At 36.8% G+C, this 27,469-nt stretch overlaps 3 protein-coding genes across 4 annotated transcripts; 2 read left to right on the top strand and 1 right to left on the bottom strand.

The window, feature by feature from the left end:
• The first annotated feature begins 349 nt into the window (after positions 1–349).
• On the top strand, positions 350–12,319 carry LOC125813323 (U-box domain-containing protein 32-like). Of its 2 annotated transcripts, none has more exons than XM_049492818.1 (9): positions 350–717; positions 2,598–2,719; positions 3,494–3,615; positions 4,182–4,286; positions 8,607–8,829; positions 9,178–9,330; positions 9,751–10,278; positions 10,904–11,650; positions 12,129–12,319. In XM_049492818.1, exons 1-9 carry the CDS (start codon positions 537–539, stop codon positions 12,309–12,311), a joined length of 2,364 nt encoding a protein of 787 aa, XP_049348775.1. In that variant the 5' UTR covers positions 350–536; the 3' UTR covers positions 12,312–12,319. The 2 variants fall into 2 exon arrangements, with proteins under 2 accessions (XP_049348775.1, XP_049348776.1); XM_049492819.1 differs by lacking the exon at positions 350–717 and adding an exon at positions 1,520–1,636.
• A 3,769-nt stretch (positions 12,320–16,088) lies between these two features.
• Positions 16,089–23,744, top strand: LOC125813324 (uncharacterized). Its single transcript, XM_049492820.1, has 10 exons — positions 16,089–16,277; positions 18,722–18,933; positions 19,213–19,346; positions 19,564–19,608; positions 19,708–19,761; positions 20,332–20,436; positions 20,526–20,726; positions 20,993–21,078; positions 22,067–23,046; positions 23,143–23,744. The coding sequence occupies exons 2-10, from the start codon at positions 18,753–18,755 to the stop codon at positions 23,409–23,411; spliced, it is 2,055 nt and encodes a 684-aa protein (XP_049348777.1). The 5' UTR covers positions 16,089–16,277; positions 18,722–18,752; the 3' UTR covers positions 23,412–23,744.
• Positions 23,745–25,291: 1,547 nt separating this feature from the next.
• On the bottom strand, positions 25,292–26,066 carry LOC125813341 (uncharacterized). The gene has a single exon (XM_049492843.1). The coding sequence runs from the start codon at positions 26,041–26,043 to the stop codon at positions 25,321–25,323; it is 723 nt and encodes a 240-aa protein (XP_049348800.1). The 5' UTR covers positions 26,044–26,066; the 3' UTR covers positions 25,292–25,320.
• Between the last annotated feature and the right edge of the window lie 1,403 nt (positions 26,067–27,469).

Genomic DNA, 27,469 nt, shown 5'->3' with positions numbered 1-27,469 from the left:
ATACTTTTTTTATTTTATACAAAAAATTCATATAACCAGTTACGATACACTCTTAAATACAACTGAAAATTTTACTTTTACTAATTAGCGAAACAACAAATTTGTCATAACTTTCAGTTTAAAGGGACAACCAAATTTACTCGATTCGTTTACCAAACACGTCGTTATCCATAACCGAACAGTAAAGACAGAATTTTGTGAGTGGCAAGAAACAGTAGGAATTCTCCATAATTGTAAATATTGACAATGAAGTCAAACCAATTGAGAAGCAAAAAAGAAAAAAAATGGAGACTTTTACGTGGTCATCTCTACACATAAATTTTCCACACTACCAAGAAAGTCTCTTTTTTTCGGTTTAAAAGCAGTCACCCACTTACACTTTCTCCAGAAAGTGCTTTATGATTACCCCTTTACGTTTCTTGGATCAGTTACAGGTTTTGCAACCAACCCCATGAAACAAATTTCTTGAGCTGAGTGAGCTTTTTGGGAAGGAAATTGCAAAAGGGGTTTTGGAAATTTTTGGTGAAATTTTAGTGATGAGTGGTGAAGATATGATTAAAGCTGAAGGGATCCGTGATGTGGAGGATACTGTATTTGTAGCTGTGGGGAAGAATGTGAAAGAGGGAAAATCTGTACTTTCTTGGGCTTTGAAGAGCTTTGCTGGCAGGAGAATTTGTGTTCTTCATGTTCATCAACCTAATCATTTGTTTTCATCCAGTAAGCTCACACCCACATGCTTTTTCAACTAATGAATTTTAGGTTGTGTCTTTCTGTGCAATAGATATTTGAATCTTAATGTGAACATTCATTGTAGTTACTTATCAGTATTATCTTGACTGCTTTGGACTGTTTTTTCTTGAGCTTAGGGTCTATCTATGAGGTCGGGGTAAGGTGTGCATATAATCTACCCTCCCCAGAATTCACTTTGTGGGACTACACTGAGTATGTTGTTGTTGTTGTACTTATCAGTATTATTGGAATTTGAATTGCCCGAATTGAGCGGAATATAGGATTCATGTTGCCCACCCTGACTTTTTTTTTTTTTTTTTTACCGTGGTTTCCGGGTGTCGCTTTGCGAACCCGACTAGCTGTACCCACCGGGTCCCGCTGTTTCAAGGCGGGTCCACCACGGTTAGTTCCACGGGGCCCTGGAGACGCGGCCGGTTTGTAATGCCTCCAGTGGCCCTGCTGGGGCTCGAACCGGCGACCTGAAGGACTTTGTCCCAGGCCTTTACCAGCTGAGCTACCCTGACTTGTTTGGGATTGAGATCTAGTGCGGTGACTTTTAGTTTAAGGGGATTACTATATAGACTTGATTTGTGACCAAACATGTCTTAATCCATGGCCAGAACAGTAAAGACAGAATTTGAAAGTGGCAAGAAAGAGTCAATATTGTTAAGTTGTTATCATTGATATTGGAAGGAAATAGAGAAGGGAAAAAACAAAAAATGGAGACTTGACTTGGTCATTTTTACAGATAAATTTTCCACACCCTTATCTCTTCTTCATATTAACAAGTAACAAGAAAGCCTTTTTTCGTACAAAAGCAGGCACTCTGGTAAGCTTACAGGCTTCTTCAACAAATATAATTTAACATAAAGCACGAGTCTTTCCGTGCAGTAAACTGTATAAACATGTAAGTTTTGTTATGAGGATTCATTTTAGTTTGTAATCAGTATTGGAATGAAATATTCCCCAAGAATGGAATATGTAGGGAATTCTTGTTGTGTATGACCCTGCCTAATTTGGGTTTGAGGTGCCATTTATTGATTGACATGATTTTGAGATGCCATCTGTTGATTGATTGATTGATACGCATAAAGTGTTCTTATCAGTTTAAGCATATGAGGGAGATGTGTCTTTTTTGCTCTTGTATTTTGACTCTCAGAGTTCATGACTATGCAAAGCCTCCAGATGTTTCAGTGTGCATCATTTTCTTTTTTGGAGGTGTGATGTATCTTGGGCCTAACTTAACCCTAAAGCTATCTCAAGAGGTGAGGATTCCCAAGCCATATTAAAGAGACCACTCATCCCGTATATGGCCTATGTGGGACTCTTCACATGATTGGGACAGATAGAACTGCAGCATGTTAAGTTTGATTGGAAAATAGCAGTCCTGAAATATGCTCTCTAGATGTTGATTTACAACTATTATACCTTTGTTTGCAAACTTTGAACTGCATTTATATGTGGTTGTTAGATATATTATTGCTTGAAGATAAATGGAGCAGCAAAATGGCAACACACTACCATTTCGTCCATTTAGCTAAATGTATATTAATTAGGAAGCTGCCAAAGTGCAAAATGAGTAACATTGGAGTGATGAGAGTGTGTACTATATTTTCCCTACTCTATCTCAAGCTGGGGATTATTAAATCCTGGAGAAGGCTAGCTAAAGGCACTGTGTGCTTTAAGTTAAGAGCTAAGACTTGCGAGAGTTGTACAAGTGAGCATCTCATGTGTGATAAATAATTACTCTTGTCGCTATAATAAGTGATTAACCTCTATTTGCCAATTGGGTCCCCCGTTTTTCCCATGAAAACCATAGTCATTCACATATTCATAGATGAATGAATCACAATTCTTTGAATTTGCAGAGGATGGGAAGCTTTCAGGTGCAAAGCTGAAACAGCACATGGTGAAGGCATGCCAAGAACTTGATCGCCTAAGACTGCATAAACTTCTAAACCAGTATCTTCTCTTTATATCCCAAGCTGGGGTACAGTTCTATCTAATTCTCTTGTTAGATTTATTTAGCATGTTAGCTATTCAGTAAGCCAGAATTACCAGCCCGTCTGTCCCATATTGAGTGCTCCTCGTTGACTTAACACACCTATTAAGACAATGTTGAGATTATACATTGTTCAAAATCTAAGGGTTTAAGGAAGTACATATATTACTGATAAACACTATAAATTAAATGGTGTAAGGTCCCACTGGATTTAACATTTAGTCATTTAGGAACTGAATAGAAAAAAATTATCCAAAGAAGCTGTAGAAGTGAGCCTGATATGACAACTTTGTTATATAATATTAATCCCCTTGTGACTTGAATCTTTAAAGTTATATAATATCAACAGAACCTCCTTGTGAGGAAGTAGCTGTGATAGAGGTTATGAAAGAAAAATTGGAGTTCATTTTTGAGCAAGTAAGTTGTTTACTCATTAATAATTTTTTTTAAAAAAATCCAAGTTGTTTAAGATGGAACTTATGCTGAAGATAGGTTCCAATAGTTGTGTTTCAAAAGATTGTAATAGCATTTTTGCAGAAAAAGATCAGAAGGGTTTGCATGCCTGGCAAATTATGTTGAGATAGATTATAAGTTAAAACCATCAAGGTAGGGGTGCGTACATCCTACCCCCCACCCCCACCCCCAACCCCACCCAGATCCCACTTGTGGGATTACACCGGAGTTTAAGAAATAAGAAATAATTATTGCTTAAAAGGTTGAGTTGCTAGTATTCAAAATATTGATCACTGCTCACGTCTGCAGATACAAGGGGGTAAGGTGTGGCTTGAAATAAATAATGTGGAGAGAGGGATAATACATATTATTGAAGAACACAAAATTCGGTGGCTTGTCATGGGAGCAGCAGCAGAGACTCACTACTCAAAGTATGACACATTTTTTTCTTTGAAGATCTATCAGACGCGTAACAGGACAAATTGAATAGGAATGATTGCTAATTCAAGTGGTTTTCACATATAACTACGTTACATACTTGGCATCTCATTTCATGAGCTCTTTTTTATTTGCTTTATTTGAAACTTTCAGCTATTTTTTTCTCCTTGCATTACTATTCTCCTTTTATGTGTATGTCTTTATAATTTTACCCTTTTCCAATTAGATATTTGCCCTACCGAGTTTATGGATATAGGGGACTCCTTGTTCTGATACAGTCACTGCCAAGTTATGATTTTTTTCTGGTGTAGGACTACTTCTAAGGCTTAAAAATATAATGGGTTGAGTTATGCTTCTTCATTTGACTGCTAAATGTTAACTGCTGTAGAATGAGAATAGTTGCTTGATAACATAAACTCATGCTCCTCCACTACACTGCAAACTACTAAACCTAGCAAGCTTTGCTTGAATTAAGTCCTAAGATTTAATCAAGTGTTTCTTTTGATGTTAGATTCCTGATAACCATAATTTTGCTGATTGGGATTTCTCTAGATTGCAGGCAACTGTCAGAGCTCAAGTCCAGCAAAGCTAAATTTGTGTGCCAACATGCACCAATGCACTGTCAAATTTGGTTTACTTGCAACGAGTGTCTGATACAGACGAGGTATGATGACTCGTGGTACAAAACATCTAAATGATAACACATAAAGCAATGGCCTATATATGTTATTCTATTGTTGCATGATTCACTTACTCATGAAGTGGTTTGTTATCAGAATACTCCTTTGACTAGTCATTTTCTGCAGTCTTGTGTCCACACATATTACAGGTCCGAGTGCTAAAATAAGTGATCATTGCAATCACACATGTCCTTTTCATTTCTTTTTCCATATTACAGTGTTCTAGACTTCTAGTTCACATTGCACTTGCACCCAGGGGTGTGGCCTAATGGTCAATGAGGTGGGAAGAGAACCATGGGGTCTCAGGTTCCCGTTGTTGATGGGAGGCAACAAGTATCCTGTGGAATTAGTCGAGGTGCGAACAAGCTGACCCGATCATCACGGTTATCTAAAGGAAAAAAGCTCACATTATGCTTGTAATGCATGATTATTAGAAAATTCAGAATCCCTCTGATTATTTTCTTTGAATAAGGGTGGTATGTGTTGTTTTGGATGTAAATGAGGGTGCACCGGAAGAAGTTTTTAAAATATGCATGTGTCAGCCTTTGTTGCTTCTTATGTGTGTTGTTATAAGTTAAAAGTTCTAAATTTACTTAGCATTTAATATCCCTGTTTCCCTCCAAAAACAGACAAAAGACGTCATTTTAAAGTTCCACTCACAAAAATAAAAAGAAAAGAAATGGTGGTAGAAATACAACATTACCAATTTCAAAAAAAAAGGGGGGGGGGGTGGGGGGGTGGAAGAGAGCTATCCTGGAATTGCACGTGGCTTTTGACAAACAGTTCTCCAAAGGGAATGAATTGGATAAGGAGGATTAAAAAATATATGATTCTGCTAGCTTGGGAAAGGGAGCCATGTGTCACGTCCCGCCACATTACAGTTAAATTTTGTGTCCGGATAGGGGCGGAAGGGTCTAGAGTTGTGGAGAGGTTTGCGGAGAACTCTAGAACCTTTTAGATTATTCAAGAAGGCTTAGAATTCTCTAGAATAACTTAGACTTTTCAAGAAAAGCCTTAGAATTCTCTAGAGTGTGTAGAGAATTCTAGAGAGGGGCCTTTGTGTAAATAGTTTAGGGACTTGTAAAGTAAATATTAATTACATTTTAGTCCCTAGGAGGTAGTATAAATAGAGGTGCCCCTCATTTGCAAGGCACCATCCAAGCTTGAGAACAAGCATCCAACAACTTGTAAAGCTTTCTTATAAGCAATATAAGCCTTCTTCTAAATTTCTCTAAGTCTTCCTTTTCATTCTCTTAGCGATCTTAGCATAAAAGGCTTACTTGAGCTTACAAGATCTTGAAAGACTAGAGAGTAAGTTATCAAGTGCCGCACGGAGCTTTAGTAAGACTCTAAGTCCGTGACAACGTGGTATCAGAGCGAAAGTTTGCACTAAGGGAATGGCAACCGAAGGGGACGTAAATGCCGCTAGCACCACCAACGTCCGTCCGGATGGAGGAAAGAAGAAAGGGAAAGAAGCACCAAAAGAGTAGTGAGGAAATGTTGCAGGATCCCACACCAAGCGAGGCGCTAACATCTCACCCACCCTCGACCACCGAAGCAAGTGACGATGAACTCGGCGAGGAGGCCATTGACGTCACCGCTGGAGAAGAATGGGTCGCAAGGGTTGAAGTGGCAAGGCAGGCCGTGGAGATATTAGGCCGGCGCATGAATGTGGCCGACGGCAAGTTCAAAACTCTTGAAGACTTCACCCTTGAGGAGACTGAAAGCCTTCACAAGGAGTTGGAGGGACGCCAGTGGGCCGAGTTCGAGATAAAGGAGGCTATCACTTCCTTGGAGTGTCGGCTTATGGAGGCGTTGAGCACAATTGAGACCATGAATGCCGAGATGAAAGCACTCAAGGAGGGCGTGGAAGCTGGAGGATCATCGTCGCTTGACCAAGAAAGGGAGGCCAAGGTCGAGGCTACCAAGCCACCTATGTTCAAAGGTGTCCATGACGCGCAAGAGGTGGAGAACTTCTTATGGCATTTGGAGAATTACTTCAAGTGCAACGGGCTGAAGAGCGATGAGAGTAAGATCAACACCGCTGTGTTGTATCTTTCGAAGATGGCCATGCTATGGTGGAGGCGCAAGGAGGCCGAGATAGGGAAGGGGACGTGCACCATCAACACGTGGGAGCAATTCTGGGAGGAGTTCAAGAAAGCCTTCTTCCCTAACAACGTCATCTATGAGGCGAAGCGCAAGTTTAGGGAGCTGAAACAAACGGGCAGCATTCGCGCGTATGTGCAGGAGTTCACTACCCTCACGCTTCAAATTCCTAACCTCATGGATGATGATATGTTGTTCCACTTTATGGATGGGCTGCAAAATTGGGCCAGGACAGAGTTGGAACGTCGGCAAGTCAGGACCATAGACAAAGCCATCACGCAGGCCGAAACTTTGACAGACTTCAGGCATGAGAAGCCCGACAGAGTCGGAGGAGAAGAGATGAGAGGTAGTCATGACCATGGCGGGGGAGATTGTGGCAAAGGCGAGGAGCAGCGGCCACATCCCAAGAATCATGATACCTACAAGTCTGATGGCAAGAAGTCTGGATGTCATGACAACACGGAGAGGAAGACAGAGGTTGCCAACAAAGGTGGTTGCTATATATGCAATGGGCCACATGGTTATGCAAAGTGCCCTGAACTGAAGAGCCTTGGTGCTATCCTGCGAGAGCGGAAGGCGAAAGACGCACATGAGCAAGGACAAGGCGTAGAGACAACGCAGTTGGGCTCGATAGGACTATGTGGAGCCATCACGAAGCAGCCAGAGAAGCCAAGAGGATACGACGCGCAGTATGTCGACATTACGATAAATGGAAGACCCGCGCGTGCTATGGTCGACACGGGTGCAGAGGTCAATATCATGACCAAGATGGCAGCGACAAGGTTGGGCCTGGGTTACAGTCCAAGTAAAGCCCAACTCAGGATGGTCAATGCACCCCCGACTCCTGTGAGCGGAGTCGCGCATGGAGTGAGCATCACGCTAGGCGAGTGGCAAGGTAAGACCAATTTCATTGTCGCTCGTGTAGATCTCTTCGATGTAATTCTTGGGCAGGAATTCTTCCAGCAGTGCCACGTGGTGATCGACCCTTATCTCCAACGACTTCTAGTCATGGAGCAAGGAAGATCATGTATGGTCCCCCTGGTTAAGGTACTGAAGACGGAAGGACAAGTCCGTCTAACAACCCTACAACTCATAAGAGGCCCTAAGAAGAAGGAGTCGACGCATAGAGCCATCATTGCACGTTCGAAAGAAGACAATGGTGCAAAAGGGTCCTTGCCACCACGCACGGAGAAGGTTCCAGAAAGGAACAATGCCGTGACGCCAAAGAAGCTGCCGAGGCACTTGCCTCCTAGGAAGGAGGAAGATCATAAGACCGGGCTGAAATAGATCAGGAAGCAGCTGAAGGTGGTGCGCGAGGGCGTGGATCGAGTGAGTAGATTATTGGCCACGCGTACAGGAAGACCAGACCCGGTTGACGACGCAACAACGATGCGACGCGGTCGTCGCATCAATAGGTGGGGGAGAGTGTCACGTCCCGCCACATCACAGTTAAATTTTGCGTCCGGATAGGGGCGGAAGGGTCTAGAGTTGTGGAGAGGTTTGCGGAGAACTCTAGAACCTTTTAGATTATTCAAGAAGGCTTAGAATTCTCTAGAATAACTTAGACTTTTCAAGAAAAGCCTTAGAATTCTCTAGAGTGTGTAGAGAATTCTAGAGAGGGGCCTTTGTGTAAATAGTTTAGGGACTTGTAAAGTAAATATTAATTACATTTTAGTCCCTAGGAGGTAGTATAAATAGAGGTGCCCCTCATTTGCAAGGCACCATCCAAGCTTGAGAACAAGCATCCAACAACTTGTAAAGCTTTCTTATAAGCAATATAGGCCTTCTTCTAAATTTCTCTAAGTCTTCCTTTTCATTCTCTTAGCGATCTTAGCATAAAAGGCTTACTTGAGCTTACAAGATCTTGAAAGACTAGTGAGTAAGTTGTCAAGTGCCGCACGGAGCTTTAGTAAGACTCTAAGTCCGTGACACTTGGATGTTAAAGTTGTCTCTATTTGGGTCATAAGTAACAGGTTCGAGCCGTGGAATTAACTATTGATGCTTATACTTGTGTCTGACTAGGCTGCCTACATCACACATAAGGGGGTTCAGCCCTTCCCCTAACCCCGTGTGAACGCGGGATGTTTAGCACACCGGGCTGCCAAATTTTTCTTATTCTGCTAGCTTGCGATTGAGGTGTGGTTAACAGTTTATCAAGGCTGACTAACTTCCTATTTTGTTTCCCTTTGTCTTGCAAGGTCTATGAATAACTCTCTTTCAAGTAGCTTGGAGTCATTATCTTCTCCAGAAGATAACGGAGGAACCAAAATGCGCAATCATGTTGGCGACGGTTATGAAGATTTGAACATTTTAGAAAATGCATCAAGCCCAGCTAACAAAATAGTCAAGGCAGAGATCAAGGGAGACTATTCGCCCGTGCACGAAGCACATTTGCATTGTGCAACGTCCCAGCCTTTGCTGGTAAGCATTGTATTTTCTCAGACGAAGATACTTGCAAACTTGTATCCAACATTTGAAAAGCTCTTGTGTATTTTAATCTTAAGAGTTGAACTTGTGATCTGTGTGAACCTTCACCACTTAATCTCCACATGTACTGGCTCTAGAATTTCCTTAACATTAATGTAGAGTTTCTTACTGTCAATCATATATATATATATATATATAGAGAGAGAGAGAGAGAGAGACTACATAATATTATCTTGTTGGAGACTTTTGTTGGAGCACTGACTATGACATGAATTATGAAGCTATCAATTTTTTTTTTCTATTTGATTAATATGAAGCTGTTATTTATATTATCTGATGCAGGAAGAAGGAAGTTTTCACGGAAAAGCCTCTAGTGATGAAAGGAGTAGAGTGGAGCATGCTATAATGGATGCTGAGAACTCAAAACAGAGGGCTTTTGAAGAGTCAGTAAAACGGTGGAGAGCTGAAGAAGATGCTATGGAGGCTATCCGCATGGTGAATCTACCCTTTCATTTAATGTAGTTGTGTGTTTAAGAAACCATGCAGAAACTTAGGAATCAGTTTTGAACATAGCTAAGACTCCTATATAGTTTCTATGACATGATTATCGGTTTTGGTCTTATTTAACTTTCTAAGGTTGTAGTTGCTATTTTCGCAGATTCACAATTACTATACTTGTCTTATCATTATACCAACATCTTTTAGTTTGGAGTTCTTGCTTCACACCTACACACACTTGTATTTATGTATATATCAATTGAATCAATCTGTGATCTCCCGCTAGTTAGCTGTAGTCATATGACCTGGAAATTCCCAGTAGAGTTTGGATTATATACCTTTCCACCCCATTAATATTTGTGATAGAATTCCACATGTTTTGATTTCATTCTTGTCACTGACGTTAGATTGTCCCAGGCTGAAGTGTCATATAGATTATTCAAGGAAAAGGAAGATCAAAGAAAAGAAAAGGAGGAAAATTTTGCAAAGCAAAAAGAAGAGATTGAGGAATTGAAGATTCAGCACGACCTGTGCCTAAATGAACTTCAGATGATCCAGGAGAAGAAGCCTGTACTAGAAAGTCAAATAACTGAATCCTCCTATGCAGGGAAGGAGTTAGAGGAGAAGATAATTCAAGCAGTAGGGCTCCTAATATCCTTTAGGAAGCAGAGGGATGAGATGCAGATAGAGCGTGACAATGCAATCAAAGAAGTTAACAGATTTAGAAAATTGGAACAAGATGATGCCGATGAGTATTGTATCAAAAACTTCTTTTCAATATCTTTCTCTGACATCATAGAGGCTACACGAAATTTTGATCCATCTTCAAAGATCGGAGAAGGAAAATTCGGAAGTGTTTACAAGGGAATTATTCACCACGTAAAAGTAGCTATAAAGATGTTGCCAGCTTGTGGTTCTTTCAGTGATTCGGATTTCCAACATAAGGTAAATCACTTAGAATCTTGAGATGCTAATTTGTGGCATGTGTGCATTTCAATTTCTTGTTATATATTTGTGTTTAATGATCCCTACTGTACCTTTTTATGTAAGTATTAGCTGCCTCCCTATATAATATGCATTTCGTCCCTAGCATTTAAAGCTGTAGTTTCAATGAGATTGAAATTACACAATTTCTACCAACTGTGAACTTTTAGTAGTTTTCATTTCATATTTTCTACACTCCCGCCCCCTCTCTTTTTGGTTTCTTGCAGGAACCCTTGTACGTTTGTAAAAGGGTGAGTGAACGGATGACATACCCTCAATTTGTTTCCCGTTGATCTTAAGCAGGACAATCCTTGCATTTAGTATACATATCCCTATTACTGAGATGAAGATGATTTCAAAGCTTTGACAGAATATGAAATTTGCTTGAGGAATAAAGCTTCAGTTATCATCTTGATTCTTTACTCTTAAAACATGGAGAAGTTTTTAGGTTTTCTGATGTAAAATATGTCTGAAAAGTTTTCCCATTCTCAAGAACTGTGCATGCTTTCATTTTTGTTACAGACCTCCATCTCTACGCTTGATAAATAGACAGTTTCTTACTTTAACAATGTCTTGATTATTACAGGCAGAAAGTCTGAGCAGGGTGAGGCATCCAAACCTTGTTACCCTGATTGGGATTTGCTCAGAGTCTGGGTCCCTCGCTTATGAATTCCTTGAAAATGGAAACCTTGAAGATCACCTGGCCTGCCGCAAAAAATCCCGTCCTCTTCATTGGCAACATCGGATAAGAATTGCTGTCGAGATATGCTCTGCTCTTATCTTTGTTCATGCCAACGATCCTTGCATTGTCCATGGGAACTTGAGACCTACCAACATTCTCCTTGATGCTAAATTTGTCAGCAAAATAAGTGATTTCGGAGTCCATCTCTTGATTTCCCAGACTGCGAATTCCAATAATGATGATCCAGAGGCTTCCATTTATGTGGACCCAGAATATATTGACAATGGACAGTTTACTGTAGAATCTGATGTTTACTCATTTGGCGTCATACTTTTACGACTTTTGACTGCAAGACCAGCTTTGGGTATAGTGAGGGACGTCAAGTGTGCTTTGGAAAGTGGGAACTTGGGTTCAGTTTTGGACTCTTCAGCTGGTGATTGGCCAATTGAACAAGCGGAACTATTAGCTTATCTAGCATTGAGTTGCTGTGAGAAAAATCCTTTAAATCGGCCTAATATGCTCTCAGAAGTTTGGCCAACAATTGAGCCAATGAGAGATATATGCAAATCACACTCAGATTTGAATACTTCATCACAGGGTTCCAAGGGCCAAAAACGAATTCCTCCTCATTTCGTTTGTCCTATTTTTCAGGTAAGCGTAAGATATATGATCCGTATTTTTTTGGTTCAAAATTCTGGCAATGGTTTCAATTAGTTACTCTTTCACCTCCTAAATGGAGATGTCAGAATTGGCTGTGTAAGATGGCTCAGTTTTGTGATCAATGCTTGTTTTGTGTGAGAACATGTAGACTAGCTGTGAGATCCTCACTCTTGTGTTGATCAATCATTCAATATGAACACACATAATAATCACTTTCATCTATCGGTTTAGAGAATTTAGGTTGCACTAACGAGCTACTAGGATCAGAGTGTCAGACTTCTTATTAAGTGGCAGGATTGATGAATACTTCTACATGAAAGAAATTAAAAAAGCCCCCTTTATCACTGCTAGTATAAGATACTATCAAGAATCAAAATGAAGTACAGATGGTTGCTGAGACTTCGTATATGGTGTAGTGTTGTGTATCTTGTACGATTGATGCCTTTATCTTTTTCCTGAACACTTTCAGGATGTCATGGAAGATCCACACATAGCAGCAGATGGTTATACATATGAAGGTGATGCAATAAAAGGATGGCTGTATAGTGGACACGATACTTCTCCCATGACAAACCTCAAGCTCGACACCTGTGATTTGATTCCTAATTATGCTCTCTATCGCGCAATTCAGGAATGGCAGCAACAGTCCTGAAACACATTAGAGTATATAGTGCCTCCTACAAACAAAAACAGCTTTAAAGTTGAAGTATATACTGATATATAGAGAGTTAGCCATGTCTCGTGGTAGTTCCACTGAGTTAATACTTGGATTCGAGTTATTTGAACTTGTCAAGTGAGTATATAAGTGTTACCGCAATATTGAGATGTACAGATTCTATCACTATGGTCTATGTACACTGCATATTTTACCTACTCAATACAAATATTGAACAACATGATAGATCTCTTCGTATGTTTTTTAGATTTGGCTAGCGTCTGATATAACTTGTGAATTACAATGCTATTGTATGTCAATTGGAGCATTGGTGTTTGTAGTGTGAGGGATCGTTGTCAATCAACTAACATAATTGTGTCATTACCAACTTGTGATTTGTTTCAACTTACAAGCATTTTTTATTTGATTAAGTTTTTTATAATTCTTACTATTTTTTCTAACTTTCAAAATACTTTATTTTAAAATGAAACCCCTAGCTTTCTTTTCATTTTGTATTCGTCATTCACCTTTTCCTTGCAATATTACATTTAACTATATAACTTTTTGTAATATATTCAAGGGTATTTAATCTTTCAACAAAAGAATAATTTATCAAATACATTAATTATTTATTATTGATTTCAACACTTTTATTCAAATATATAATTATTTATTTATAAAATCAGTTTCAACATTTAAAATTTATCAATTATTTACGATGAGCTAATTGAAGGGCTCTTAAACTTTTGAACTGTCAGTTTGGTAAGCCCATTGGGGTCCATCTGTTTGGTTAGAATTGTCTGTTCTGGGCCATAACAATTCACATCACAGAGTACTTTTAAGGAAGAAGAACTTTATGTCTGCCATAGAATCCCACAAATCACAATGTAAAGTTTTTGGACGTTTATTTCTATTTGGGAAAAATGACAAGTATATTCTTGAATTATCGTAAATGATATGCAAATACTCCATTATATTTTTAGGATATTGGTGCCTCTGCCGTCCAAAAACTAGAGCATATATACCATTTATACGAACGAACATACAGTTGTCATAATCTTATCCACCGACTCGATATTTATTAAATATCGGATCGATGAATAAGATTGTGTCACATGTCTCTATTTAGTCTTCCGTTAGAGTGAAGGGTATAGATGCTCTAGTTTTTGGACGGCAGAGACACCAATGTCCCAAAAGTATGGCGAAAGGTATTTGCATATCATTTACGATAGTTCGAAGGTATATTTATCCTTTTTGCCTTTCTATTTTGAAGTGATAATTTTTATTTTTATTTAATATTTAATAATAATTTATAAATTAATGTATTCTTAACTATGATCTAGTTTTGCAAAGTAAAGATTCAAAGAAATTGTCTGATTCAACATAAATGCTAAAATATCGAATTTGCAACATATATGTTTAGAGAATTTTTATTTTGTTCATCATAAGTTTAAAGAATTTTTGCCTAGGAATAAGGGGTCATTTGGTTAGGAATAAGTTATGTTATGATTATTCCGAAGTAAGTTATCCCACATGTATATGAATAACGTATTCTATTACTATAATATAAATAATAAGATAAATAATTTAATAACTAACTAATACCTCCAATCAAATACATGATAAAATAATCCTCTAATTTATCCTGAGATACCTTATCTTGTGAATTTCTTTTGCCTCATAAGACTAACTTTTGCCATACCTTTTTGCATGTGAATTTTTTTCCTTGCGACTTTTTTAAAAATTTATGTAAAATGTATGTTCGGCAATCTTTTTATTATTTAAAATATAAAAAGAAAAAAAATCAAAATCATAAATTTGAATTAAAGACCATTTCGGAAAGGGGACATTCCTGCCAATAACCCTATTGTAACGAAGTAGCTTATTACATATTAGTCTCTTTCTTTTAGTCTTTTTCTTATGAATTTCTATTAGAAACAATTATTCGTAAATTTATGTATATTCTATTCTTCCAAGTAAAATTACACTAAATATATTATTATTATTATTTTATTTTATTGCCCCGAAAAACACAATTACACAACATATGAATCGTAAAAGAAATTTACATTATTAATTATTAATTGATTTATAATAAGAGGATGAGTTCTAGCGTTTGCTTAAAAAATATGTCAAAAAAAAAAGTTCCTCTGAAAATAAATAGAGAATTAAATAATCTCCAAAAAGATTGTATAGTTAGCCATACTATGAATTAAAATTCCAAAGTAACCCTAAAAAGATACTTCTTAAAAATAAAAATAAAAACAAGAAAAATCTTTTAAATTATACATTGTATATTAATTACTGTTGAACAAAAAAATAATTTATGCATTTTTAATACCTAAAATAAATATAGCAACTCCCAAGATGTTAAATTTTAGAAAAACAATATCACAAGTGTAATTTTGTTTACATTACAATTCCACTAAATTAATACTTGGTAAAGTAATAATCTTTTTAAGATAATATTTTCTTTCGAATCTGACTTGGGCTAATTGAAAAAATCACTCATTTCGATAAGATAATATATTTTCAGAAGACCACTATATAAATGTATGATCCTATTAATATTATGAATTAATAATTTTTTAAAGTACAAATATATCTAAGACAACTTAGTGAAATATGATTCTATTGTGTTTTGATTTTTTTTAAAAATTATTTCTAGTTGAAACTCATCTCAAACTTTTCTTGTTGCATCTAAAAGTTTCGTTGTTGCCACGGCTGCAAATCTTTTTGAGTTCACGTGGAATGATCTCTTTTGTACTCGCGTATTATTTGATATGTCATTGCTTATTTTGTAACACCTTTTAAATGAGAAGTCATTTTTGGATATGGTTTTAAGAAATTTCCTATGTTGCTTATATAATTTATTCTCTCACTATTATACCTTTAATGTTTTTGATAAAGATACAACGAATAATATTTATTTATAAGATCAGTAGGCGATAAGCTCACATCCGGCTCCATAGAAGTAAAGATCAGAGTCATCTTATCTTCACTACTCCCTAGAAGACAAAACTCTTAACGATGCTTTGAATAGCAATCTTTCGTACCCCATTCAATAGACTTGCTGGGAAAGCTTAATAGAGTGAAGAAATAATGGACATTCTGTATAATAAATTTAATTTTACAATGAATCACTGAACTCTTGAATTTATTTTACAATGAATTATTTAACAAAAAAATATATTACAATGAATCATACACATATATTGTACTTTATATACAATAATTCATTTCTCAATTTATTTTTCATATGAATTCAGTAAATATGATACATAATTTAATAAGATACAATAATTTTGATGTATCCATTGTACCTTATGTATAATAAATTTACTTTTATGTGAATTCAATAAATATAATAATAAATTAGTAAGATACAATGATTTTGATGTAATTAAAATTAACTCATGAAATATTATATATTAATTTAGTGAGGCTTACCTATAGTTAGATTTCTCCGCCATTAATTAATTTTGGTTTTTTTTTTTGAGATTTTACTATTGCTAAAATATATAAAAAAAAAAAAAACGCAGTATATACATTTTTTATATCGATATTGATCAGAAGAAAATATGTTTTTTTTTTAAAAAAATGTAAGAATCCCCAATCAAGATTACTACTTATACATTATTTTATCTGTAATAACAAAATATTCCTACTAAAATATTGTACTAATTTTGAATTTCAAAAATAGATTTTGTTAATCTCTCTATATTAAATATATTTATTTATTTTCCATAGATGTCCAAAATTGTTAAATATATTTTCTCACACTTTCCCTACTTCTCAGTCTCCCTCCCTTTGGTCCCCCTGCAGATTTCGCCGACTCCTTCGCTGCCCCCATATATAAAGGGCGCCAGCTATACAGACAGTCTTACATATCAACATAGCTTTTCTCTTTCGCCGGCGATTTTCAATCACTCCGGCCGCCGGTGATCCCTTGCTGCACTGCTGGTATGTATATATGATGAACTCTACTATTCTCGGTTTTCTGTATGTATTTTGTACGGCACGTGCTGATCACGGATCACGTCGCCTGAACCCTAATTAGACGCATGTTTTGTTTCCTTTTAATCAAGTTAATTCTACTCTGATCTGATTTTATTATACTTCTAGCTGTTGCTATATTAATTTATCCATAGCATAGAGTTGGAGTTGCTTTACTGTGGAGAAGTTTTATGAGAATTACATAGCAACAAGGTTTGATGTGTACTGATGCAAAAGTGCGATAGGAAGAAGTTTATGCATTAGTCTGCTGTGTAATAAGTGTTATATGCCAATCTCTTTGGAGATTTAATTATTTTTTGATGCAATAAATGCCAATTTGCCAATCAGTAGCTATGGTTCTCATTCTGCATTGGTGATGTAATGGGAAGCACCTTTATTAACATTCCTATTCTAAATGCAGTTGAATCCAATCATTGAGTGCGGTCTATTATCTGCCTTAAGTGTCATTGTTGAAATCACGATTGTGGTGAATGCAGCAGACCTTCTAATGGGAATGATACTTTTAGATACAGTAACAGGCTTTGAAACATTATGTTTAACAATCCATACTGTTGGTATGGTTCCTAAACATCAAATTTAGGAAAGAAAATTTTACTTAAGAAGAAAAATATGAAATAGGCCGTCTTGTTAGAAATAAGATTAGGTGAGCTACACTAGTTTTAACTTTTAACAACTGGTTTCATTAACATTTTATCTGTCTTGTCTGATCATATGAAATCTTTAATTGAATTGGCACGGATAGACTCAAATGCTTTAAAATACATTTGAGATTTGGTTGGGATATTTTATGAAGTTATTAGGAAAATAACCCTGTTCTCTATAAACAAAAGATAATGACAGGTGCTATTTTTTTGGAGCTGGTCAACTAGACTGAATTACTGATTATGTGATAATACAAAGTTTACATCTTGGTCTTAGTTTCTTTTTACTTTGTCGACCTATTTGGTAAGCATACAGGATAAAGATCTTCAAGGTCTGGTGTATACTTCACCACAAATCAATAAACCCTTTTCTTGTTGAGATGTTCAATGAAATCTAGTTGTACCAATAAAAGCCAACACCGGTGGGCGTTTTCTGGGATATTTAGTAGGCTGTTGGCTTTTTCTGGGATCTTGAAAAAATCGAATTGTTGCTCATGATCAATCATCTGTATGACAGAAGGTGGAATATTGATAGTCTTATTTTTTTTAATAGTTGATAGCTTTATTTGCTAGATATCTTTTCTTAGCTGGCCTTTCTTTAGGACTTTGTTGCCTTCTAAGCAATTTTTTTTTCTAGATATTCATCCATTGACAGGATGGGTTTGCTTTTCTGAAACTCTTTTTCTAGATGCGATGGAAAAAGGAGAAAGAGAAGATTTTCTGAATGAATGTTGGAGAAACCATCTTTCTTTCCCGAGTTGTTTTGTTTAGAAAACGCGCAAGTGTACTAGAGGTTTCACTGAGTCAATTGCATCTTAAATGATTGAAAGAAATTATGAAAAGGGTGGTAGTTGTTGATGGTGGATCTATGCTTGCTAGATAATTAAATTCTACAAAGTTAATATATGCACACTTGGGATCATCTGCTCATTTAATGCTTGAAAATTAATTTGTGAAATGAAACAGGCTATGCTTAAATATCATAAAGTTAACAAGGAACACAGTAGAATTTGTTAACTAGTCACAGGGCTTGTTTCTGCTTCCATGTAGGTTTTGGTTTTCCCAGATAGTTATCGTGGCTAACCAGAAAAGTGTCAAAGAATGTATGCATCTCTGGATTAGAGGCAAACCTAGGACTTTTTCTTAAAACTGGAGAAGCTAACCTTTTTTCGATTAGTGGAATAAACATTAGGCCTAGTTCCTATCCAGGAACCTTCCGAGCAATTAGTACTAGAGTTTCTTCTACTTTATATTGATCTCAGGTATAATTTATGCATCTGAGTGAAAATTAGTAGAATAACTGAGATAGGTATCACTAGAAGTATTTCATTTCATTTGCTCTTTTAGTCTCTAGTTTTTTTTTATTTGCTATATATTAGGCTTGTTAGGTCAGGATGTTTTAACATTGGGCAGTTCCTAGTCATGCAAGTAATTTTGGTTTATTATTCTTTACAGTACATCTATTTGCTGCAATTTTTGTAACTCAATGGCCATCTGTGATGTCCATAAATATGATTTTCAAGTAGTGTCTCTTCCAGGTTATGTCTACGGATACATGTTATATTCACTTTTTCTCGACTCTTTTTCATTTCTGCTGTAAAAACACATCTTTTGCAGTTCTTGTCTGCCATGATGAAGATATACTACACAAGCACCACTCATACCACCTGCATATAGAGATATATCTTTCTTGGCTGCAGATGATGTTAATTTGGGATGTCAATAACTAATTGATAACTTCTGCTGCAGTTTGATTTTATGAACCATTAATTGAGAATTGATGCCTGTTGCAAAGCTCAGCATTGGTGCTACTCCAGCTGCAATGAAAGCAGACGAGGGAAATGATCCTCTTGATACCTTAATTAGGCAAGCCATAGGCAAGGAGCCTCTTTTTTCTTTCTCAAGAACAGGGGATGGACCTGTCCAGTGGATTCAACTGCTTAATGGATTAGAGCAGCAAGGTACCAAAGTAACATAAACGAAAGGGCTGCATTCATAGTATACAGCATTCTCTAGATTCTTGTGCATATTAGATAAGTGGGGTCGGGGAAGTCACCAATATTTCAACTGGTTTGAAAATCTTGTTGTGGTAAAGAATGTCATGCATTGGTCCATACTTTTCTTTTAGATGTAGAACACATCAACTTAATTAGTAACATGAAAAGGACTCAAAATTGTTTACATATGGAGCTCTGGTTGAAACCATGAGAATTGATTGACTTATGTGGCTCTTTGTGCAGATAATGCTGGTGGTTGGCCTATGCTAACACCCGCGAAATATCAGAAGTGTGAAAAATGTTCACGGGAATTTTATTCCCCTATAAATTATCGAAGGCATATGCGTCTACATCGTCGAGCCTTAAACTTTGATAAGGTATATCTAGATGTTTTTTTTATATAGCTTTATACTCCCAGAAAAGGGGAAAAAAGGTTTCTGTTTGCATATGTAAATGACCATTTCCAATTTAATTTCCATTCTGGTGACTTTTGCTATTTCTTATTATAAAACTTAGTGCAGATGTGTTTACTTGTCAATAATTTGACTGTGGATGTGCTGCCTTGTGCATCTTGTTATATTTTCAATTTTGCAGGAGTCTCGCAAATATAGGGATCTGCTGGGAGCATTCTGGGATAAGGTACTCCCCCATCTCATCTCCCTAAATTTTCTCATAGGGTGTTTTTCTGTGTCCATTGTTCCATAATGGTAATTTATGTTTGTGTAATTTTACCTGCAGCTCTCACTTGATGATATTAAGGAAGTTGTATCATTGCATGATGTTTCAATAAAGGTAATTGCCAGATTCACTTTCCCTCTGTTTAGGTATTTATTTCCCTGGAATTTGAAGCAGTTCTTTACAGCAACAACATACCCAGTGTATTCCCACAAAGTGGGGTCTGGGGATTTGAAGCAGTTCTTTAAAATGAAAATTTGACGCATAAATATAAAGTGAAGATCATCATATTGCTTGCAGTGATTGTAGTAGGATTATCGGGGATGTGCTATAAGGTGCTTCTTACATTTCTTGACCTATATATGTGAAGTTGACAATAACATATTTGTATTCTGCATGTTCTACCTTTTTTCTATGAGAAAAATATCGGCTTAATTCTTATGTTAGGGAGGTGGCGACTTGTAATAGTCACTGATAATCACCACGCAAATAAATTGCTAACTGCAGAGATTTAAGGATCTGTGTTTTGTTCAGACTACCTCTTTATTCATATAAATGTCTATCCTGGTTGTAAAACTTTGTCTAAAGTGACACTGTTGAAATGCTGTACATGAGAATATTCTAATGTGCCATTCTGCTGATCTTCAAACTTAAAAGGAACATTCTGTGGTTGTTACTGTCTTTCAGGATCTTTCTGGATCTTCACTTGTTCAGGACCTGGCAACATCTATGCGAAAACCGGCGGTCTGGACTCTTCCCCAAGATTATTATAAGGCTGGCTTAGCTTTGTTGGTAAGTAGTCTATTTCCACTCCCTGTCAAGTTCTATCGATACCCTTTGAGCAAAAAAAGCCAATGATGATGCTCATTGTCAATTTGCAGGACCTCATCCAAGGTATACCTTCCAAGCTTACCTCTCGGGAATTATTTAGCATCCTTGATGATGCTAGCGAAAGAACATTTTTATGTGCTGGTACAGCTGAGTCTCTGCAAAAATATGTTTTTGATGGGGATGCTTCCAAAAAAGGTCCTGAGCTGAAAAACTTGGTAGCTTGCACTAGCTTCCTTTTTGAACAGAAACTGGTAGGTCTTTCTACCTCACCTCTTAATTCCTTCTCATCTATTTCTTGAGAACTATCCAGCTTTGCGTGTTGTCTATGTGTACATGTCTATATGAATAAATGCCACCATATTGCATTGAAATGAATATTTTGGGTTCTGTTCTTGATAATTTTTTGAAAATGCTGTTAGTTGCTAAGCATTCTCTGTTTAGTTTTTCCTTTCTTCGTATCAGACTGACCTTGTCCTTCAAACCAACATCCACAGTGACTTGTGTCTTGTATGCCTAGGTAAAAGCATGGTTTGCAGACAAAGATGCTGAAGCTTTGAGATGCCAGAAGTTGCTTTTTGAAGAGGAGGAAGCTGCTCAAAAAAAGTGAGCACTTTTACCGTATCTTTTGTTCTCTGATATTGCCTTTTCATGTGTCCCACTAGCGATTATGCCTTTCGACTGATCATCATTTTTCTGATGTTCTTAGTGAGCAGTCAGTAATTTATGATGTGGTATTTCATATTTTCCCTTTTCCCCTTTTATTGTACTAAGAATTATGGCTCTTGGTTGATTATTAATTTTATGATGTTTTGGGTGGCTAGTCAGTAATTGATAAAGAAGTATTTTTTATTGTATGGAATGAAGTGTTAGGAGAACGTCTACATACTCGGTGTTTGACTATTTTGAGAAAAAGATTTATATGTGGTGAAGTTTTGTGCTCTTGGAGTTTATTCCCTCCTTTCTTGAAGCAGAATAGCAGATTGCTTTTTGAGTAGCAAATAGTTTTACTTTTTCATTTGGTTGTCAAAAACCATTTTCACATGTTTTGAAGACGCAGGTTTTTGCATTTACAATCCTGTTTATGTGGAGAAAACTATTTGACACGCTTAGCATATCCTGTTCTACTTCAAATAAAGATTTTATCACTAATGTAAAAATAAATTACACGATTTGTTGCTGGGGATTTGATCTAGACACTGTTGGTTCCCATTGTTCACCTGGTTCCCAAACTGTTCGTCACTAGCCCTCGAGGGCTTCATGGATGTAAAACAAAAAGATACTCCCTCCGTCCAACAATAGTTGTCCACTATTGGCTTGACACACACCTTAAGAAACAATAAATAATAAGGGTAGTATTACTATATTACCCTTCAAATATATTAAATTTAATGCTTTAGAAAATGTATTAGATATTGAATTAGAATGCTATCTAATAGCAAGGGTAAAATGGACACAAAGGGGTAAGTATTGTTGGACATCTATTTTTAGTACTGGACAAGTAAAGATGGACGGAGGGAATGCATGATTATATATTCACCTGTGCAGTTACATAAACTCATTTTCACCGTCATTCTTCTTATTTTGTTGGTAGGCAAGCTGAGTTGTTGGAAAGGAAAAAACAGAAAAAGCTTAGACAGAAGGAACAGAGAGAAAGGGAGCAATCAATTTGGGAAAGAGGTGATTTGGAGGTTCCAATGGCAGAATCTTCCATCCTTTCAGCTGCAGTATCTGATTCTAATTCAAGTACTCCCGAAGTATCTGACGATACCTCCTCCTGCCTTGAACTTGTACAATTCTCTAACAATGAAGCTATAGACATTGAAGCGCAACTTAATCTCTCTAACCAGCAGCATCTGGATCTGGTAGAAATTCAGGATGTTGCACCCCCCCACCCAGTATCTGCACAGAGTCGACGGCATTTCCCCCATACTCAGTGGCAAGTGCCAAAGTCACAAAGAATGGGGCGAAATGGTTCCCATAACAACCAGAATCATCAAGTACAAAAACTTGAACCAGTGCAGAAGCATGGAGTTTTTAAAGACCGAGGTGCCCCTGTTAATAGCAGTAAGATTTGGACTAAAAAAATTAGAGTGCTAAATGGTGAGCGCTTTAGATCAGAGCCGCAGAAGGAAGCAATAGATCAAAATCAGAGTAACTGTGAAGTGATGATTGGTTCTATTTCTGTTCCAATGAAAAATTGCAGCACTCCCGGACTGGGTAACTGTCCTGCTGTAGAAAGAGACAACTTCGACAGCACAGAACCAGCCATGACTAAAAAGTGTAATCTTGCAGTGAAACCAGCAAATCAAGATGCTCTTCAGGGTGGGTCAAATGGGGCAGCTGTGAAGCTTTGGAGGCCTGTGAGCAGGCATGGAAGTGGACAACATCCCGAAGAGGCTGTGATTAGTGAAAAGTTGGATAATCAGATTTCATCCACTGAAAATTGTTTGCAATTGTGCTCTATGGACAACCCTATTGGCAAAAGTAAGAATTACACATATCAGGTTGATGGCAATGTTCATCAAGGTCTGGGATTTTGCAGTACTTCTGCAAAAGCTTTTCTCTCTGAGAGTATGTTCCTTATGCTGTTATCCGTGCTTCTCTCTAAGTTTCTACTGACTTATTTTCCGCTTCATTTTCGTCTGACCTGTCTGAAAATGAATGTAGGATGGAAGGAGGCTATCTCCGGGGATCATGTTACATTAGTCCTTTCCAATGACACTGAAGTTTATGGACATCCAGATGCGCAAAACTGCGGTTCAGAAGCAGCTCCAACATCAGATGATCAGGAGCATGGCGTTCTTGTCAAAGCTGATAACCAGCAGACAAATACTGGAGTTTCTAATTTATCTTCCCGTGGCAATTCTAAACTTAAGTTCAGGCAGAAGCCTGATAAGTCTATTAAGACAAGGTACATTCCAAAGCAAAAACCATAATTTAGGATACAAGTATTTCTTGATTATACCAGATTTAGTCAGTCCAGCAGAGGTTCCGTTTTACTTGTGGTCTTCTGTCACAGTTACAGTTGAAGTAAGGTTTTCTAGAGTAGCTTATATCCCGTCTGCTTCTTGGGAGTTGTTGCCGCATTTTGGCTAGGGTATCCTTCTTTTTGCAGCTTACAGATTCTGTAACAAGTTGGGTTTTAAAATTTTTTAGTCTCATTGCTCATTATTTTCTGCTATGGCAGCTCGCCAACTTCTCATGTTAGTTTGAACAATATATGATTATAGAAACAATTGATAAAATGGTCCCAGCTTTTCACAGACCAACTGCTTGTCTTTCTTTTCTGAGCTCTCCAGCATTTTTGGTGCTTATTTGCTATGTTTGACTGGCCCTTAGGGGTGTCGGGTTTTTTATTTGATGTGCAGTCGAGTTGGCATGTGGTGCTTGTGGTCCTTTTAGTATAATACACATGCAAATCAACCCTTCCCCTCATTTATAGCCTTCTTTCTTTTATTTTGTTTTAGCATCTGGTATTTGAAATTTACTGGCTCGATTAATCTTGAGTTGCGTCCAATGGGTCTGCTAAAAGGTAGCACTTCCTCTTACGCCTGCATTTCCAGGCTTCCACTGGGTTGATTATTCTGGATTTGCATCGACTAATAGACTTGCTAAAAGGTAGCACTTCTACAGTTGAATTCCAGGATCTCATCGGATACTGCCATACTGGCATTCTTTCTTATGTTGTACTGGCTATTGATCGTATTATTACCTCTTAGAAAACAAATCTAGAAGGTTCACCCCGACATGTGTGATTTAATTTATCACGACTTACAATATTGTCGGTTTTCTATATCAAAGCTTCAAGTAAATATTAAGGAGTGTAACTCACTGATATACCTAGTGATCTGTTTCTCAAGTGTTCTTTGGGATGATATTCAGATCGATCATGTTTTAACTGATTAATGTTATTATTTACGACAATTACATATTCATACATATAATGTAATCCCACGAATAGTGATGGATACATACCTTTAGGTAAGGTAGAAAAGTGATTTTTGATAGACCCTCATTATCCCAAGAATAGTGGTGGGTATATAGCTTTAGGTAATCCCAAGAATAGTGGTGGCCACCTAGTTTAAGGTAGAAAAGTGATTTCTAATAGATTTGAAAAGATTGTTGGCGCCTTTCCCACAGGAATTCAGTCTTGTTTCCATTGCCTTAGCCTTTATATGCCTCGTCTTGCCTTCTATATGCCTCATCCTGCCTTCTTTGGGCTACGAATTCAGTCTTGTTTCCATCGCCTTAGCCTTTGATATGCCTCGTCTTGCCTTCTTTGGGCTAGGCACCTAAGAGCAGACTCAGTCTTGTTTCCATCACCTTAGCCTTTGATATGCCTCGTCTTGCCTTCTTTGGGCTAGGCACCTAAGAGCAGACTCTAAAGGGAAGAGCGTGGTCTTGAATTTAGTCTAAAAATTCATTCACATCGATAGGAGGCAGAGAACCATTAAGAAGAATACGAAGCATTTTCGAGCCCATCAAACATCACACAAACTATAGTACCCTCAGTTAAAGCAAGAGATACACGAGAAACAAGTATGTGAAGCAATAGCGAATATGTAAATCAAACCAATATATAAAAAAAAAATTCCAAAATTTATCAAGTCCAACATTAGTAGTTTGCATTTTTCTCCCTCTTGTTAAAGAAATGGAAGTTGAAATTTCCAATATCCAAAACAGCAATAATATTTGCAGTTAACTGTATTTATGCATATCCTTTCCTTCTCGATCAATTAAATTATGTACAAACAGATTCAAAGAGATATACAAATCCATTTATATGTCACCATTAATATAACATACTAAAACTAGTCAAGATGAAAGCAAAAAATTATACATTAATCAATCTTTTGATTTGCGGCCACAGTAGTATATCTTAAAGGCCTTAGGAAGATACACAGGCAACAAAAAACAGAACAAATTAAAACACCAAAACACCATATTAGCAGCAGCCAATCCTCTACCCATATACACCCTCCTCACATTTCCTCCATATTCTTCATCCACTTTCGATATTTCAGTCTTCAACCACTCCATAATCGTAAAAATCCTCCTCGAATTGTAAAAAACTGGAACAAAAACTCTTATAGGCAGCGAAAATTGACCAGTAAACGTCAATCCTTCCATGAAAACTTGACTAGCCAGCAAGAAAACATGTGGGGCTGCTGCTTTGATACCTTCTTTATCGCCCTCATAAATTCCTTCGAAAATATAAAGTATTGGGAGGAATAATCCAACCAGAGCTCCAATTGAGACGTAAAGATTTAATACACTGTTTTTTTCGCCGAAAACAGGCAGCTGCTCTGTTTTAGGAGAAATTGGGGGAAAGGCAATTTTGGAGATGAAGTAGATGTAAATTAGGGAGAATAAGACAAAAGAGAAATCTTCAATACTAACCATGCCACTAGAAGAAAAGATGATTATGATGGCGAGGACGTTAAGCTGTCCAAAAGTGAAAAATCCTCTGTTTTGTTGTTGTTGTGGTTTTTTCTGGGAATTGTTCGTGATTTGTTCAGAGTTTTCATCTTTAAGAATGTCACTACATGGACCAACTCCACCTGACATTTTTTCCTTTAAGAAATTTTGTTGTTTTTTTATGGTGATTTATTTTTTTGTTGAAGATAATGAAGAACTACTGTAGTTGAGAAAGTGACTGAGAGGAGAAGAGTAATAGTAAAGAGATTTAAGGGGAGGAGATCATGAGTACACGTGGTAGTTGGAGGTTTTGGATAAAATACGTGGCTGAAAAGAGATGACGTAGTGGAGATATTAATTATATCCTCGTTTAGTGTTTTTTTGAAGTCAAATTTTCAATAAATGAATATGAATTAATTTATTTTGATTAACTAGTTTGATCAATATAAATATGAATCAATTACTCCTCCATTTCATATTAATTTAAGCTTTGAGCTTTTTTTCATTTTTAAAATTTACTTAAGTTTTTAATCTTCAAGACTATTTTTAAAATATTCTTCCAATTTTACCCTTTAAGTTACTTATGGAATTAGTTATTATAATTAATGTTTAGTTATTTTTGACAATAATTAATAAGGGTAAAAATGAAAAATTATGTTCAATTTATGTCCTAGCTTATTTTTCTTAAAGGGTATGAAACACCTCAAGCTCAAGTTAATATGGAATGGAGGGAGTACTTAGTTTTTGAATGTAGGGTAAATGTTTTAATAGGAACGACATATAAATAGAGGGAGTATTTGGTTACAAATATTATTTAGTATTGGTATTATTATAATTATTTTGTTGGGTTATTGTATTCTGTATGATACAAATCAAAAGTTATTTTGTTGAATTGGTGAAGATAATATCAGAATGAACTTGAATTTAGTGAGAATGTAGTAAGTAGGCACATGTCGTTTGGCGGTCGAATTGGGGCTGTCGTGCGACCGTGACCTACTCTTCCTTGCCAATAAAAACACCGAAACCCAGTTACAGATTACACAAAAATATATGTGAATTGGTACTATTTTTATTTCTATTCATAGACAGACAGCTTTTGTTTGCTCATCTCTTTTATAAATAAAGATAGTTGTCAGTTATAGTTAAATATAGATCATGAAGAGTAGTGTTTGTCAGTTTGACACCTTGTTCTTACTTACTCTTTTGGCATATTCAATTTTTGCTATTTCCCCAAGCACAGTTACCATAAAGTCCCAGTAATTAATAGTTGAAATTCAAATTATATGTCCCCTGTAGTGTTTCAACGATACAGTCATGGAGGGCAAAAGCTATTTCCAGGACTGAAAAGTGGGGAAAGGGAGGAAGAAGGAGCCACAAGCTCAGACTAATCATTTCTATGACGAAGAAACAGAAGCACGATTTCTATTTTTGTACATATAATATACATTGGTGTCAGTCAAGTAGACTTCATTACACAATGATTTTCAAATCCCTTTAGGTATGAAGCAATTTCATGGGAGGGGGAATGGTCATTATACATTCCTTTTATGGGGGAAGAGAAGCAAATATTAATTAA

Source organism: Solanum verrucosum, unplaced genomic scaffold (genome assembly GCF_900185275.1).
Source record: "Solanum verrucosum unplaced genomic scaffold, falcon-dt-bn FXZP01000189.1, whole genome shotgun sequence".
NCBI lineage: Eukaryota > Viridiplantae > Streptophyta > Magnoliopsida > Solanales > Solanaceae > Solanum > Solanum verrucosum.
The sequence above is the reverse complement of the archived record's forward strand: the minus strand, read 5'-3'. Positions and strand labels throughout refer to the sequence as shown.